The sequence below is a fragment of the Anopheles marshallii genome, chromosome 3 (assembly GCF_943734725.1).
Source record: "Anopheles marshallii chromosome 3, idAnoMarsDA_429_01, whole genome shotgun sequence".
NCBI classification, from domain to species: domain Eukaryota; kingdom Metazoa; phylum Arthropoda; class Insecta; order Diptera; family Culicidae; genus Anopheles; species Anopheles marshallii.
In genome coordinates this window covers 37,513,174-37,529,408 of record NC_071327.1, presented here as the reverse complement: position 1 = coordinate 37,529,408, position 16,235 = coordinate 37,513,174, and the positions used below count along the sequence as shown (strand labels likewise).

The 16,235-nt window shown below is 43.0% G+C and overlaps 4 protein-coding genes across 4 annotated transcripts in view; 1 reads left to right on the top strand and 3 right to left on the bottom strand.

Moving 5' to 3' along the window:
- The window catches only part of LOC128712279 (protein split ends), a 72,837-nt gene extending 70,947 nt beyond the window's left edge, over positions 1–1,890 (bottom strand). The window contains exon 1 of the mRNA XM_053807174.1: positions 1,808–1,890. Within this exon, the coding sequence (XP_053663149.1) occupies positions 1,808–1,890 (83 nt within the window). The remainder of the gene's footprint in view (positions 1–1,807) is intronic.
- Positions 1,891–6,450: 4,560 nt separating this feature from the next.
- On the bottom strand, positions 6,451–7,814 carry LOC128710945 (uncharacterized). Its single transcript, XM_053805809.1, has 2 exons — positions 7,738–7,814; positions 6,451–7,672 (listed from the first exon to the last, which is right to left on the bottom strand). The coding sequence occupies exons 1-2, from the start codon at positions 7,812–7,814 to the stop codon at positions 6,451–6,453; spliced, it is 1,299 nt and encodes a 432-aa protein (XP_053661784.1).
- Positions 7,815–8,016: 202 nt separating this feature from the next.
- Positions 8,017–8,851, top strand: LOC128710946 (39S ribosomal protein L10, mitochondrial). The gene is made up of 2 exons (XM_053805810.1): positions 8,017–8,038; positions 8,106–8,851. Exons 1-2 carry the CDS (start codon positions 8,017–8,019, stop codon positions 8,849–8,851), a joined length of 768 nt encoding a protein of 255 aa, XP_053661785.1.
- Positions 8,852–9,456: 605 nt separating this feature from the next.
- Positions 9,457–11,627, bottom strand: LOC128710944 (uncharacterized). The gene is made up of 4 exons (XM_053805808.1): positions 11,552–11,627; positions 10,318–11,063; positions 9,762–10,255; positions 9,457–9,670 (listed from the first exon to the last, which is right to left on the bottom strand). The coding sequence occupies exons 1-4, from the start codon at positions 11,625–11,627 to the stop codon at positions 9,457–9,459; spliced, it is 1,530 nt and encodes a 509-aa protein (XP_053661783.1).
- Positions 11,628–16,235: the final 4,608 nt, after the last annotated feature.

Genomic DNA, 16,235 nt, shown 5'->3' with positions numbered 1-16,235 from the left:
TTTTGCCTAGATTTTGTGCTATATAAACCAACCAAATTGTCAAATTTCGAAAACCGCGTATATCGTAATCGCAAACGTGTATCTCGGGAACTGCCTGAACCATGACTAACGACATATACAGACCTGATTTAATCGATGTCATACATCGAGAAAGATCACACTGTTGTAAAGTTAATCAGCATTGCGAATAAATTGTACTGCAAAACGAAGCAGAACACAATTAATATTATTGCGAGATGCCGTATCCATAAACTTCTTTGCAAATATCAAGCGAAACGAGATGACAAACGATGTGTTGATTTGAATGTCTTTATTGCCTCTCCTTCGGCACAAGAATGTCTTTTACAACCTGCAGCTTATATTGCGAGCAAGATGGAAGCCTCAATATCTGCATACACTATATTGCTATGCAATTTGCTTTACAACACACATATATATAATGCACCCTCGCCCCTAGAAGCTTAACAAGAAGGAGCAGCACAAAGATGGAGTTTTATGTTTATTGAGGCAAGGGGACACACACGCTTTTATAATACAGAACTGCATACTGGTATTGGCATATCTCATTATCCGCACGGACTCCTCTCTCTTCGCATACGCGGTCAAAGCAATTCCGGTTGCATTTATTGGAGTAATATTGCCTTTTCTTTGCGAAAAGAAAATTGCACCGCATCAGAACTAGCATTGAATTCGATAAACGGGTCAATACGCCAAGTTAAGCAGAAGTAATACCATAGGTATGCTCTTTTGTAGTTTTTTTTTATGAAATAAAACCTCTTTGAATAGTAAAACAACCAAATTATTCGCAGTTATGTAATACATCTCAAATCCGTCTATGAAATTCTCACGAATATATTAGTATATAATAGTTAATTATGTACTATGCAGTTATTTCTCAAGGCACTTCTATTCTCGATCAAGAATTAGTCGTCAAATGATTAATTTCATTAGAGCGCCTCTTCTCTGGAATAAAATATATTTCCCCTTCAACTTCCAAACTTTCGTTGGATGGGAGTTGATCTTTTACGCATACCTTTTTGCCCAGCAAAGCGTTACCCTCTTCTCTTTTCCAGGATTATAGCATGTGGGCATTCCTGCACTTCTCAAGCCCTTATAGTGCATACACTTGGGATATTGCCTTCAAGTAAGAGGCATCGTTTTTGAGGCTTATGGATAACGAGAAGAAAATAGTTTATAGATACCCGGGGGTTAGACAACTGAATCCCATGGCTGCATAAACGGCAGCTGCAGAAAGCTTGATACGCACACATATTCGACACCGGTAATCGATGCCTACTAGGATGGCTAGGTAAGGGTTCCCTCTTAGCTAGGCTACCCCCATACAATCGTCATCACGATCACAAATCTGGGTAGACGAGAAAAAAAAGGCCTTACCTAACGCAAACTAAACCGTTCATCATATGGCAAACATTGCAGGCGAGGTATTTCAATCCAACCCGTCCAGGAATATCGAGAACTGCTCCTCGAATATGTGAATGATGCAGAATCCAGCTTATGTGACTCAACAGTCGGCTGTGGTTCAGTGGAAGATTTCTACATGAAAATAGGCTCACGAGCTAAAATGAGTTTGACATCACTGGCTTAGAACGTTCAACTTCTTTAGTGGCAACCTCTGGCCTGCAATTTCTGGCTTTTTTTTACCCGTAGCTGGATAGTCAGTGCTGCGTCAGACATGGGTCCGGATGGGATTCTGCACCACCGGGACCCGCCCTCAATTAGCTTAGAGTATTACTACATTGCAAATACCTACACGACAAAAGAATTAAACAATTTAAATGAAACTTACCTTTTAAAATGTTCCCTTAGCTTATCCTCTCGTACAGTTTCGGGCAAATTTCCAACCCACAGATGTCGAGTCTCGCGTACCATTTTCTAGCCTCTGATGCTTCATGGAGGCGGATCTCTCGTGCGGGCGGCGGTATGCTCAACGCGGAACGACAATGCGTGGGGTGGATGAATGCGTGTACGCGGTTGTGTATGCCCTTTTTGCGCGAGATGAGATCGCACCAACCAAGCTCTTCTTTTACCGTGCGCAACAACACACCCGGTGTGCGTGTGGGCTAGAGGGATTTGAGAGGACTTCTGGGACTTCTAAATTTGAAGAAACCTTTCGGGGGATCTCTAGTCTATCTTGTGGTTTGCTCCGCTCAGTAGGAATCGGAGGTTGTAAGAATGGAAAAGGTCTCTTGTGATGGTTCAGGAAATACGGAAAGATTGAGGCTGTACACAGCTTATACAGTTGAGGGGAACTGGGTGAAAAGGATTCGTCGTTTTTAGAGTGGTTCACGTATTTTTGCTACTCGCAGATTTGAGTTGAAATCACTGTAACACACGCAATCGGATGCCTGGATCGTAAAGCCAGGCCACTGTGTCGCATGGGATACTGTGGCGAAATAGAGAGTTGTGAGCTTAATCCTTATCGTTGCTCGTTATTGCGCGCGCTTATTATCTGATTTTCATTCCAGCCCCCTTCCAGGGTGCCTCCGGTAGTTTTTCTTGACTTGGTAATATTGGCGGCTCACTACGATTGTAACAATTTGCTCTCTTATGCTTGTAGCATTCATCCTAGGATCAACATGCCTCGACGCCGGCGTCTTTTGGCCGACGATCGTGACGGGGCGCGATGATACACACGGTCGACGATCCTTTTGCTTTTCAAGGCTCTCCACCGGCGCACACAGTACGAAGGGCACATTCTGCCCTCATCGTCGTCCCCGGGTGCATCTCCGGCTTCGTCTCGGATGCTTTTATGCTGTCGCTTGTGTCGCTGCAGCAACCCACCATCTCATCAGTGAGCCACGGCTGCTTGAGCAACGCACAACGTGGGAAACACGATATCAAATCATTCACATTCTGACGCAGTGATCACTATGAAACGCACACACACATACACAGATGAAAAGAAACCAACCACGGCACGAGGAAGAAGGATTAACTTTCGAAGGACGATGCGATTCTAGGAAATATGCTCACCACAAACCCGCTCTTATTCGCTCTCCCCCTCTTGCTTAACCTTCTGCCCAATTTGCTTTAACTTTTCCTTCATTCGCTTTCACAACTTTGCTTTTAGTGCGGATCAGCAGAAAAAATGCACTTTGCATTTGAAACACCACTACTTTTCCCGGTTTTACCACCACACGTACATTTCGACACTTTGCACCTACAAACCTTTTTAGTGATAAAAAAAAACAACAGGGTGAAAACATGAAAAATGCAGCTCAATCGATTTCGCGCACTTAGTATGCCACACCAGCAGCGCGCGTTCACTCTACGCACAGCACACTACATATGCCCCATAAGCGCGAACACACACGCAACACACACACACACATCCGCTGCATCAAAACGCACACTCTCGCACACAGGGGCACAGCAGCGGCGGTTGTGTGTACCACGCTGATACACTTTCCCCCATCAGGGTTGCTGCTGACGGTGCGCTGGTGGAGGACGAGATTGGAAAGGACGAGATATCGCCCGGCGCGGCACTCTTTCGCGGGATGATGAAGAAGGAGATTTGATTCGACCGAAAACGATGTATACTTGGACAGCGAAAAATACGATCGCGAATAACGATGATGATGGGTGTCAACGGTGCATCACACCATTATTACTCGCGGAAGGAAAATCGCTTTTCCCCAACCATTCCAGGATATACAACAAGAGCGCTACACGACCCGGTCCGCGACGAACACGAAAACTCACGGCGGTTACTTCTTTCTCGTCCTCCACGCTTTCCCTTCGCTTTTGCTGCTATGCTGGTGATGGTGTGTGAGAAACCTCCTCCAAGCTAATGAGCACCCCCCTCACCAACTGCTTAAGAATAAATAACACACCCTTTTTTCACGCCACTTCCGGAAAAAGACTTCCTATCCTTCTTCTTTTTCTTTACTTTCGCGCTAGCACCTAGCTAACACTGGAACAATTGGTAATTTAACCACCACTTTCTTACAGAAAAAAACCCATAAAAACCCTTTGCATATACACGGGCTGCACCACCTCGTTTGGGCTTTACCTTTTATTCTCGCTCGAATTATTTGCGTCGCGATGATTCTCTGGCCTGCGGCTTTTGCTTTGCAATTTCCTTCTTTTTTTTGCTCACTTTAGGTTACAATTTACACTTTTTTCTCTCTCTCTTTCTCTCTCGCTGGTTCGAGGTATTTTCCGGCCAGATAGAGCAGCGGGCTTTTCCTTCCCTGCTGCTACTATGCGTAGCTGTGTAGAGTGTAGCCAGAAGAAACAATTCACACATTCACAAAACTGCTTGGATGATTCTCCTTAAGCACAAGAATGAACACATTGCATCTGCTGAAACCACAAAAAGAGGCGAACATATTAGTAAAAGCGTAATAAACTGTGGAATGAAAATGGGCAAACTGCACTAGAGAGGAGTCCACGACGCCATTTGACACAAGTAACCTTAAACATATTAAATTTGTTTATATAAATTTCCTTTTAAATGTTTTATTTTTTCAGGTACTTCTGGCGTACGTGATGAGGCAGTGTTCTGTAAATAAGAAAAATAAGTAATATCATGATATTAGGTAAATGAATAATTTTGCAATAAATGTTAACGCTATTATGAAAGTTTATAAACACACAACCTATTACTGTTAGGATAGGACGATAGGACAATCAATAAGAGCATGGCCTGCTGCAAGCTTATTAATAAAACAATATGGCCGTGAAACTTTGTCTTCAATATTTAATTAGCTAAAATACGAGTTCTAAACAAACTTGCGTTATTAGAAATATTAAGGGTCATATTGTATTGAGCTAGTGCGTTATTGACAGTACACTATATTTAATTCCTGTCCTTTACTTTAAAATGTATTTCAAGCGCTCGTTTTTCATAATGTAATATGTTTTTACAGAAGATTGTTGTAAAAATTTAGTGTAAAATATTAAAAGGAACTTACCAAATCAATGTAAAAGAGGACAGTTTTAATACCGCACAAAATTGTTATACTGCTTCGAGAACCCATCATTACATGCATTTTTCTTTTTTTCCAAAAATACTCACACACACACACACAACACACTCCGTTGTTTCTTCATTCTCATACACACACATATACCCTCAAACATTTTCGCCCGAAAAACTACATTGTATGAGTGGCTTCACTTCGCCATCCTCTTTTCGTTTGCTTCCCTTGCTTATTCCATCTTTTTCTTTTGCTACGGGCATTACCGCGGAATTTGGCATAATAAAATCAGTAAAAGAATAATTGTAGAACCGTATAAATGAATTTAGGCGATACAATTGTTTCGGTTGCTTGCTTTTGAAGTCCACAGTGGAAGTTGTTGGTGTAAATTTCCACGTAGATGATGTGGGCCAGCATTCGCCACAAAAAATTACGGAATTACTGGCACATTTTAGCACGAGTTTTCTCCACAGAAGTAAGATTTTCCATACTAATGACTGTTCACAGCGATACGCAAACACCCTACAACGAATCAGTAACACACACGTATTCTGTTCTGAGTGCTACGGTGCACACGGCTTCCTCAACGCCACAGCTAATGAACCTCACGCACGCACGTACACATCTACACACGCGTAGCCATACGCACCACAGAAAAGAAAACGCACGTACGAAGAACCCTTATCTTTGCCGAACTACTCATGATCAACGTTTTCGTATGTAACTTTCGTTTCAACTTTTGAACACTTTTCACCTTCATTCAATGCACTGGAACACACTCGTTAGGTAGATTTTCTTTTTTAAATGTAAATTATTCAAACTTCACGCGAGCGAACGACACAGCGCCTCCCTGCTGCCATGTGAACGCAAGAATAACAGTGAAATCTCGTTTATCCGTCGGGCCTCGCATCGACCCCGAACAATCCGAAATGGTTGGTTGAAACTATTGAATCACCAAGGTGATGCAAAACTTTACTTTTGACGTTTGGGTGTTTGACATAAGGGCACCATGTGCGGAACTTTCTTGACTGCAGTAAAAAAAAGATAATTTTATTGCAGATTTTATAAACCATTGTAATTTTCATTTCAATAGCATCAATATTTTAACATAAAACGGAAGTATTATTGCACGCTAGTTTCGAGTGAGTTTACTTCGTGCGTTTGTAACATATTGCTGCAATCAAGCAGTGCTGCAATAATAATGATCCATTCCTGTGGAGCAGACAAGCCACATCCACGATCTTGGCTTTGTAATCAACATTCTCGATCCGTACTCTGTAAGTCAAAGAATATTAAAGATCCAATCTCCTTAAAGTCCATATAATGCAGTGTCTTTCGAGTCAAATCTGCCTATACAGTTTGTTTGTTCGACTGCCCACAACGATTTATACGCTCCCATTACGACCGCGTCCACGCTTAAGAATTTGCCCACAACCGCATAAGCAATACAGATCACCCACTAACTATATAGAATGTAAGAAATAAATGAATTTTATTTGCAATTATTTTATTGACACAATTCTTTAGGTGGTGGTACCGTTGGTATTCGTCCTAATTGAAATTGACCCGACTTGAAGGCAGCTAAATGTTCCGCCGTAACTGTTTCCATATTGCTGTATATAGTAGCCGATTGTGGTACGGATTGGCCTAAAGGTGCTGCAGAAACACCGAATGCGCTTGAACCCATCGAAGTGCCGAACGGAGTTGCCGTAGACGCGGGAAGAAATAAATTTTGTGACGATGACGCATTGACTGCAGGAACAGCTTGCATCGGGGATCCAAACGAACCAAAGGATGCACCTGTTGGCGCACTACTGCCAAACGAAACAGAATTAAATAATCCCGTGTTCTGCTGCGGTTGCGTCGCAATCGTTCCAAAACCACCAGCTGCCGGTGCCACGGATGCCGAACTGTTACCAAACATATTTCCACCACCAAACACGGAACCACCTGCTACCGGCTGGGCAACGCATGGGCGAATATTCATTGAATTTGTGAACATGTTGCCAGCACCCGGGTTCGGTGCTGTTGTTGCACCACCAAACATTGGCGCAGCACTTTGAGACGGTTGCTGAACACTGCCGAATAATCCTCCACCCAACGTGGCAGGTGCCCCAAACACGTTGTTCGATGGTTGGGACATCCCGAAGATATTTCCAGTGGACACTTGCTGAGCAGGTTTAGCGAATATGCTGTTAGTCGTGGAAGTAGCTGTGCCAAAGATGTTACTAACTGGTTGTGCTGTTTGGCCACTTATTGAACCTCCGCCGAATATGCTCCCGGTAGTGCTAGAGCTAACACCGGTCGCGCCAGCTCCGAATCCCGAGCCGAACGCATTGCTATTGTTGCCACCACCGAAAATGCTCGATGCTGTTGCGTTGCTCCCAACAGAACCTATCGATGCGAAAGGGTTCGATGTAGTGTTCGACGGTTTGGCGCTGCTTTCCTGTTGGTTATAAATCTCAACCAACGTGTTCAGGACCTCCCTGTTCATTGCCGTGAGACATTGCATCTTCGTTTTGGCATCGTTTATCATTTGTGCAAGTTGCATCTGATGGGCTGGTATGTTGTTCTGCATTTTCGCTTCTAGATACATCATACGAATTTCTTCGAAGCTTTGGTCTTCGATAAAGTTGGGGATGCAATTGCGCTCTTTGAAGGGACCAAAGCACGAGAGCGGCCATTGATTGCCTTTCAGTGTTACATCCGCTTCGTTTTTAACAATTGACCTAAAAGAGAAAGCACACATCGTTACGACTCACCTTTTGACTCGCGATTGACTTTCATTTGTTACCCAATGTCTATATGCTCGTTATTACATCTGGAACCGAATCGGCAGTTATTATTAAGAAAATACGTGCAAAGGACCATTTTGTAGGCCGTAGCGTTTTATTTTGCTAAAGGAAATCCAACTGGAGCTATTTGTTTGGTTTTTTTTCACAAAAAATTGACAGATAGTTTTCGCTCGATTTTCGCCCTGTGCGAAGCAACCGAAATTTGACAACCGGTGTTTGACAGATTTGCAGTGAACTGATTGTTTTGCTTTGCCTTCTGGAAGAAAAACAGCCGCACCATGTCCAACTTTATCACAAATGGTAATTTTTATCTAATTTCCTTAGTGCCAACTCATATCATATTCCTACTGATTTGCTTCCTTCGCAGCTCTGTTACAGTCGCGCAACCCGTTGCTCACATTTCGTCGGTTCCGTGGAAAGATCAACATTCAGCGACCACGGCAACCACATTACGAAAGAGCCCGCGTGCTCGAAATTATAAAACCGTACTACAAAAAACCCGAATTTAATGCTCCGTGTATCGATGCCCAACAGATGAAGCAAAGTAAAACGTTGGACAACCCGTACGAAACAATCATTGCGCGGGAAGCCCGGAATTGGTTCGAGCATAGCAAACTAGTAGCGCTGCTGCACGTGAATTCGATAAGACAAGAGGATATGTTTAAGATGCAGGTAGCACTCCATCGACATAATATCTCGGTTAAGGTGTACGGTAAATCGATCATGCGTAAGGCGGTAGCGGACACGAAATTCGAAGCGATAATGCCACTGTTTGAAGCTAAAACTGCAATCATCTTTAGTCCGGAGGCGCAAAAGATTAAGCAGGTGCTGAGCGTGTTAAGGAAATCACCACAACTCATCTTGATGGGTGGGATTGTGGAGGGTAGATTGTTAAGTAGAAACGAGTTTATGGCATACGCTACCATGCCTGACCTTACTACGGTACGGGCACAGTTTGCTGCGGTGTTAGAAAGTGCTGGTGGTAAGATTGTAGCAGATCTGCAATGCCACCAGAGCCAGCTAGTAAACATGCTCGATGCGTACGCAAAGAACGATTCCCAAACCGATAAGAGCCGTACTGTTAGTGTTGCTGACGAAGAAATAGGCAGTTGAATCAAGGAGCATTTAGTTGGGATAAGTAAACAGTAGAACAAGAAGCCGTAAAACAATATATTGAGTTAGTACTACTCACGGATTTCTTTATAACTCAGATATTAATGCATCACGAAATTTATTCAACTCTCTTTCCAGTCGTTTGGAGCTTATGACTTTCAGTATTACCTTTACAATTTCATTATTCCCATCCATTTTTTTAAGGTAATACCATGCTCAATCTTATCCATTGATGTGTTTTTATTAAGAACCATATTAATGGATCCCTTGTCCGTATGAAAAGATCGGAGCATTATCGTACGGTTAACCCGGTTGCAAGGAAACGGTCCAGGTTACGGTAAAGTTCAGAAATCAGAGGATCTTGGGAGGAAAAAGATCTGCGAATGTAGAAATGTATTACGAGCACTTATTGAGAAGTGACTACAATTTCCACGGATAATGCATTCAATGAAACTAGTCTGTTCTGCTAGCATTCGCTAACACTATCACCTTTTATTGTTCGAACACGTACCACATCTCATTTGCTACATTTGCTGCTGCATAAGTTAAGGAATGCGCTGACGTAAATTATACTTCCAACGTTTGTTTTTTAGGTCCACTTCTGGTTAGGTGGAAAATTTGGTTCGAAAATTGTTTGCCAGCCTCGTGAGCGCTTCTGCAGCATCGAGTTCATCCTTTTGGTGTTCGAGTGTACCAACTGTTGTCGTTGGCTCGCTATAAAATGGTCTCGCATAGGCACAACCGTTATCATCACCGGTATCAACCATGCCGTAGTAGTTGCTCTCCGAATCACACCGTTTCTTCGTTGTCGATTGTTTTCTGTGTTTTAGGAGAGAAAAGAAAAAGATCATTTAACTTTTTTGAAGGAAGTGTTACTCTCGTATTGACTCCAGATGTTCCCTCCCCCTACCCAGAGCATTCCCAATCGATGTAATTGTGTTTTGACGGTGTGAACTTTGCAGCACTTTCCAGCCATTTCGATAATGAAGGTGGTCCTCGTAATACGGCCGTGTCATAGCCCATCGTAGGTTGCGCTTGTAGCTGAAGTTCGTGGTTACGGGTGTGGCCACAGTGTTTCTGTTGAAAGGGTATTGCCGCCATTAAAACCGGCACCATGGTTGCAGACTCATCCGTTGGCACATCCGCTGGTTCCAGCTCGCCTAGATCGCGAAGATATTTCTCCATGATGCTGCTTTTGTATTTGCTCGAACGTGATCTACCACTGGTGATTGCTGGAGTGGCAGCGGGAGAGAGTGTAGTTGTTGGGGTGAGATAGAGTGTTCCGCCAGTGGGAACTTCCTTCGTCGCGTAAGGACGACCATAATGGGCAGGTGTGGCAGTTAGAATGAGAGGCTCAAGTGTTGTCCCACTCTCCGGATCATAGCTCCCATCGAATTGGGTGACCTTTGGAAGGGAAAGGACGAATGTTAATATGAAACACAAAACAGGCAAACAGGTCGATGTACCTTGTAACATCTCGTTTCTTCCGGTATGCCAAAGACGGTTTCGTAGTTGCGTGGAGTATAGCAATGATCGATTCGAAACGCTGTCGGTGGATAGCTATCTCGCAGATCTTCACTATTCGGACAATCCTCGACGCTGCCATACTCTGGCAGTACTCGCAAGTAATCGGAATACGTCCTGCAGTCTACATTATTGTTTTGGCACGATTCGCTATTGTTATTCTCGCCTCCTCTACCACCTGTATCGGTGTACGCTGGGTACGGTTTTCCAGCATTCCTCTGTCCGTACTGTGCACGGGAAGGACTCCGCTGCGGATGTTGCTGGTTGTGCCTGTAATGATGGCGACGATGACGATGTTGATGATGGTGGTAAGGCTGCTCGCCCGAAGAAGATGTACGGGAACCTTGCGAGTCTTCCCCTTGCTCACCCCAAATGCTATCATTCGAACATATGCTAAACTGCTCCACATTGCCACGCGCATTGGTGTTGTAATTCTTGATCAAATTACCCCACGTCTTGCGAATTGGATCATTGCCCGAGTTTTTGAGTTTTCGTCGCCAGTTCGCAAACCAGTTACATATTTGAGTGTACGTCAAACCCGTCTCGGTGGCAAGCAGCTTCTTTTCGTCCCGGTTTGGGTATGGGTTCTCCCGGCGCCGTACTAACCAGTCCTTCAGCATACGCTTAATTTCCGGTGTAAATAATCGTTTCACCGGCCGGTGGCTATCTCCCGGTGGCCATGCTTTCCTGGAATTGTATATATATGTATATGTATATTAAGAAAAACACACACACCCATGTTGGCGATTGGTTGCAGGGTACTTGAAAACATTTGTTTCTAACTTTGTGTGATCATAAAGCGAGAGTTTATTGTTAGAACCGCCAGAAATGGCACAAACGCATAAAGTGCTGCGCATATTACGCACACGTTTGTCACGTCAGTCACGTGGTGGCAAAACATAATAATAATAGCTGACCAACAATTGTGCCGCGTACACAATTCAGAAGCGTTGTGGCGATTTTCAATATGGGAAGGTTAGTGTGTGATTACAAGTCGTTACTAGAAGTTCGGGCAGAAGCACTAGTTTGGATGTACGCAATCAATTCTTCTTCGTACAAGTTAATAAAGCTATGGATGATACTTATGTTGCTTCTGCTTGTGTGTGTGTGTGTGTGGGTGGGGGAACAATATGTTGGAAACTTTCGATCACTCTCACTGCTTATCACACTCGTATCACACGGTCACACGCAAGACATTCGTCACGAACCTACTGCGCTTACGATTTCGCACCGGACGCGACGGTTTGTCCATGTTTTATATTTCTGTTTTCTGTGCGTGTTTTTCTTTTGTTGCTGTTTCTTCGCTACGCTGACGCGCGTCGCTGGTGAATCGAGCGTGATCGTGCCCGATCGTACCGTGGTCTTCTTCGTCTGCACAGTGTATACGTACGCTAGCAAAAAATCCTGTTTGCAGGGATCGATCGAGATAGAAAGAGAAGAAACACAGTGGAAAAATAGGCATAAGAAGGTTTATCATAACTGTAACCCATTTCCAGTGGGATGGTATAAATGTTTGGTACAAAATCTATAGTCACGTTGACGGCTTTGCCGCAACACGACAGAATGTTATGCTGGGGGTGTGCAACCCATGCCCCCAGCCAACTGTGTTGATGGTCTGTGCCCTTGCTTTTTAAACAAATTCACTGCCAAATGATATTTTTAGATGAATAGAATAGTTCGCACTGGTCCGCTGTGCATCGGGATATTTTTCTCCGTTTTTGCTCTTCCCCAATACCGCAGTCGATTGGACAATACGTGAACGTTACACTGGCGTTACGGTTGTTACCTAAACAGTTGATAGTTTTGAAAAAACAGCACTCTTCTCTTGATGTTCCAATACAAAAAGAACGATAACACCTTGTGGTAATATGAGGAAAACAATTTGCATCGAGATCTCTGCTAAGAGTATGAAACACAAAAACACCTATTTAAATAACGTTCGACACTAGTGGACACAGCGACAGAACGGACATGAACGGTAGAAAACATGAAAACATTGCCCCGAAACACAACGGGCACTACTCTGCTGGTGGTTATATTTTCAGAGGATAAAGATAGATCTCACCACCACTGGCGTTTTCGCACAAAAAACAGTCGACCTTCTCTGTTGAGTTTGACCTATTGGATAAAGCAGCTCTCACCATTGGTCTTCTAGCCGATAACGATAGAAAACATTTTAACATAATCTTTTACCTATTTACAATAGAATCTATAGCTCACTTCACTTCTATTTCATTGTATTCCAATTTCCCGCGTTATGACACCAGCAGCATACCGTTTGATGGAGGCAGTGCCCAAGTGGGCAGATGGGTTTGGGACACGATTTGGGTTGCGGGATTTTTGTTATTTTTAGCACATCGTGTGGCGCACACCATGTAACACAGCTTTGCACCCTACGGCAGCGCTCGTCTGATCGTTACGAACAAAAAACAAAAAAAAAAACATGATCTTGTAAAGGCCACCCCTCTTGGGTGGAAGGATGCGCTTGTTTTGTGTACTCGGTTTGTTTGGTTCACGCGAATAAAAGTTTGATTCGCTTACTCACACACGAGCACACCCGTTTCAATGGTACCCGCGAGTTGATACTGCGATATTTGCGGTGGGAAGATTCTCTCTTCGGTGGAGGATCAGCTGCTCGTGCCATGGACAACGAAGTCAATGTCTAAACTTGATTGCAAACATTACATCTTGGTGAAAAAATCGTGATCCCTTTTTGGCAAATTGATGTGAAAAATGGAACTCTTCAGTGTTTCACTTGTACACTAACACACCTGTCCAAACGCTACGGAGCACACTGACAAGGGCGATGAAGATCGAGATAAAAATAGTCCTTTTTCTTCGCAATAGACCATTACCGAACAAGAGTGCACTGGAAGGTGGACAAGATTACGTGGAGATATTTACATCCCCCACACTTTGTGAGAGATCGAAACCGATCGCGATAGGCAATCGAGGAAAGATGATATACTGGAGAACGTTGGAATATCCAATTGCACTGGACACGTACCACTACTAGTTGTGTTCGGGACTTCCTAAAGCTGATGCGTCCAAGGAACCAGGATTGGTGAAAACACACCAAACAGCTGCAAGAGTATCGAAATGGTCCTTGCAATGGCGCAGGAGATCTTCACTAGCACACGATCCGCTTCGACATCGGTAAAACATCTGACTGCAAAGTGCTAACTGCGCGTTGCAGAGATAGATATATCGCGTAACGATCACATCTCACCCCAATTGAGATTTATCTCAACATTACCGCAGTCTCTTAATGTCGAGAGGCGGAGAATGAGTAGTATGTGTGACACTGGTACGACCACCATCTGCCCGCAATGTCGGGGTTGGTGTTGTTATTGTTGCTGTTGGACACGACGAAAATTTGCTCCTCCCGATCGGTGCCAATGTGTGAATTACATATTTTCGTATCATTTTTCGCATACACTAGTTGCTGCGGTCAGCACACAGCATCAACGTGGGAGATTGGGGTTCTGTGAATGTAGCATGTTTGCTGCACTGCGTTTCAGGATTGCTTTCCTCCCATACACTCGTCCGATGTACTCGAACAAAAACCAGCTGTACCATCAACACACGATCAACAGTTGTTTTCTGATGGAAACGTGTCTGAGACAGAGAAGGTATAACGATGCTAGTCCTTCGCTTGGTGTGATGGTGTGCATGACATGAAGCTGCGTTCTATTTGGGTAAAGAACGCTAAACAAGAGAGCGTCCAATATTTATAAATGAAAATACACCATCGGCGAAAGTGAGAGTGGTTCAGGCTTGGCACCAATCGATGAAGGTAGACAACAAACAAATATCTCGTACCATGTTCCGACAGCATTAGAACGCTGTCTCGCGAGCGGACTGCGATCGTGGAAATCGTGATAATAACGTCAGTACTAAGTACACATGCGCAAGAATGCGACGTTTTGTTTCGGAGAGGATATTTAAAGCATAGAGAATAGTCGCAAACAGGTGATTTTAGTTAGGTTCACTCCAATTACCATAGAAGTAACAAAGAACAGTTCAAAATCTCTTATGCTCACTCCCAACAGAGTGTTATGATTGTAACGATACATACCACCCTGCACTTTCGAACATTCGGTCTATAGATATTAAACATTCAAGGGCGACCCGGTGTTTAAACGACAGGACCGGCATCGGACAAATCCCTCGTAGCATGGATTTGGCTATCCAGAAATGATGGCCAGAAATGATTATGATGATCTCCCACTTTTTACACCTGCATGAGACTGACAACGACGAAGCTATCGTGAAGATAGTTTAAAAACTGTTTAACGCGACCTAAGTCGAACGAGTGGAACCAATGTGGACTAACAGAGTACAGAAGGGTCCGTCGCTCATTTTGGTACTAATGCATGCACACGCAATTTTGAGACTTCAGAGCAAAAAAAATGCTGGATTAACACTTACATTTGAATCCTTCTGAGGCCTAGCAATTCGTATCTGTAATGGAGTAGCGACTGGCTGAAATTGTTTCTGATCCAACAGAGATTTTCATACATTAAGATTTTTGCGTTTAAACTTGGCAACTTGTTTATTACGCAGCCATAGATAACAATAACATAAAACTTATTAATTACTACTGCAACCGGCAACAATCACAACTACTCTGTGCATCTCAAAACGTGTTTGGTCGGATCAAAAACACGTGTGATCGCGGCGGTCTTCTTGATCCTTCCGGTTTCTGCTGTCAAATAGTTCTGGACGGAACGACCTGCTCTGCTCACAGATCTTGTTCTTTCAAATATCCGTTAAAATGTTAGCACCACCATGTGGGGGTCCTAAAAGAAAGCTGTTTAGTAGGAAAGAGTGTGTAAATTGTGCTAGTAAAGGACACGAAAAGCGATGCTTTAACCCTGCTCCATGTGGTAGAGGCAGTACCGAAGTGTACAACAAGGGGCATTTAGAGAAATTGGAACGCGACTCCATCCAACGACTTTTTATTTTGTCGAATGGGATTTTATCTCGGGCTTGTCAAGCGACGACCGGCGTCGCAACCAATGCATCAACATAACTATTTTATTTGTAATTTATTTTAACTATTTTATTTTATTTTTATTATTTTATTCAAAATTCTTATTTCAGAAGCAAAAAGAATCGAAATAATCTTACACCATGTTCTCGGTGAGTTTCATAAATCTATGAGGATCTATAAATCTTAAGGAGTCATGTGTCGCGTAACTCGGGAAAAGACTGTACATTAAAAATATGCTTGTTTATTCAGTTATTTATAAGAAAACGACCAGGCCATACACCGTATGCCATTATTGGATTTATTACACCACGTACCTGCGTAGTCAGTCCTTACTATGATGGAACGGTTCGGATGAGATTTGGTCCCGATCTTGTCGTGTGGAACCGGTGTCCGGGCATTTTACTGAAAGAAAGGATTTGCCATATTTGAAAAACGTTTAAATTCAAATTCAGTTTCATTATTACATGAAAAAATTGTAATGAAGTCAATTTTACTCTTTTAAAATTACAACAAAAAAAAAATTGTGACGTTATTTTCATTCTAATATTTATTCAGACGTTATTTATTTATAGTTTATTAAGCATCATTAAGCGACGACCGGCGTCGCAACCAATGCTTCAACATAACTATTTTATTTGTAATTTATTTTAACTATTTTATTTTATTTTTATTATTTTATTCAAAATTCTTATTTCAGAAGCAAAAAGAATCGAAATAATCTTACACCATGTTCTCGGTGAGTTTCATAAATCTATGAGGATCTATAAATCTTAAGGAGTCATGTGTCGCGTAACTCGGGAAAAGACTGTACATTAAAAATATGCTTGTTTATTCAGTTATTTATAAGAAAACGACCAGGCCATA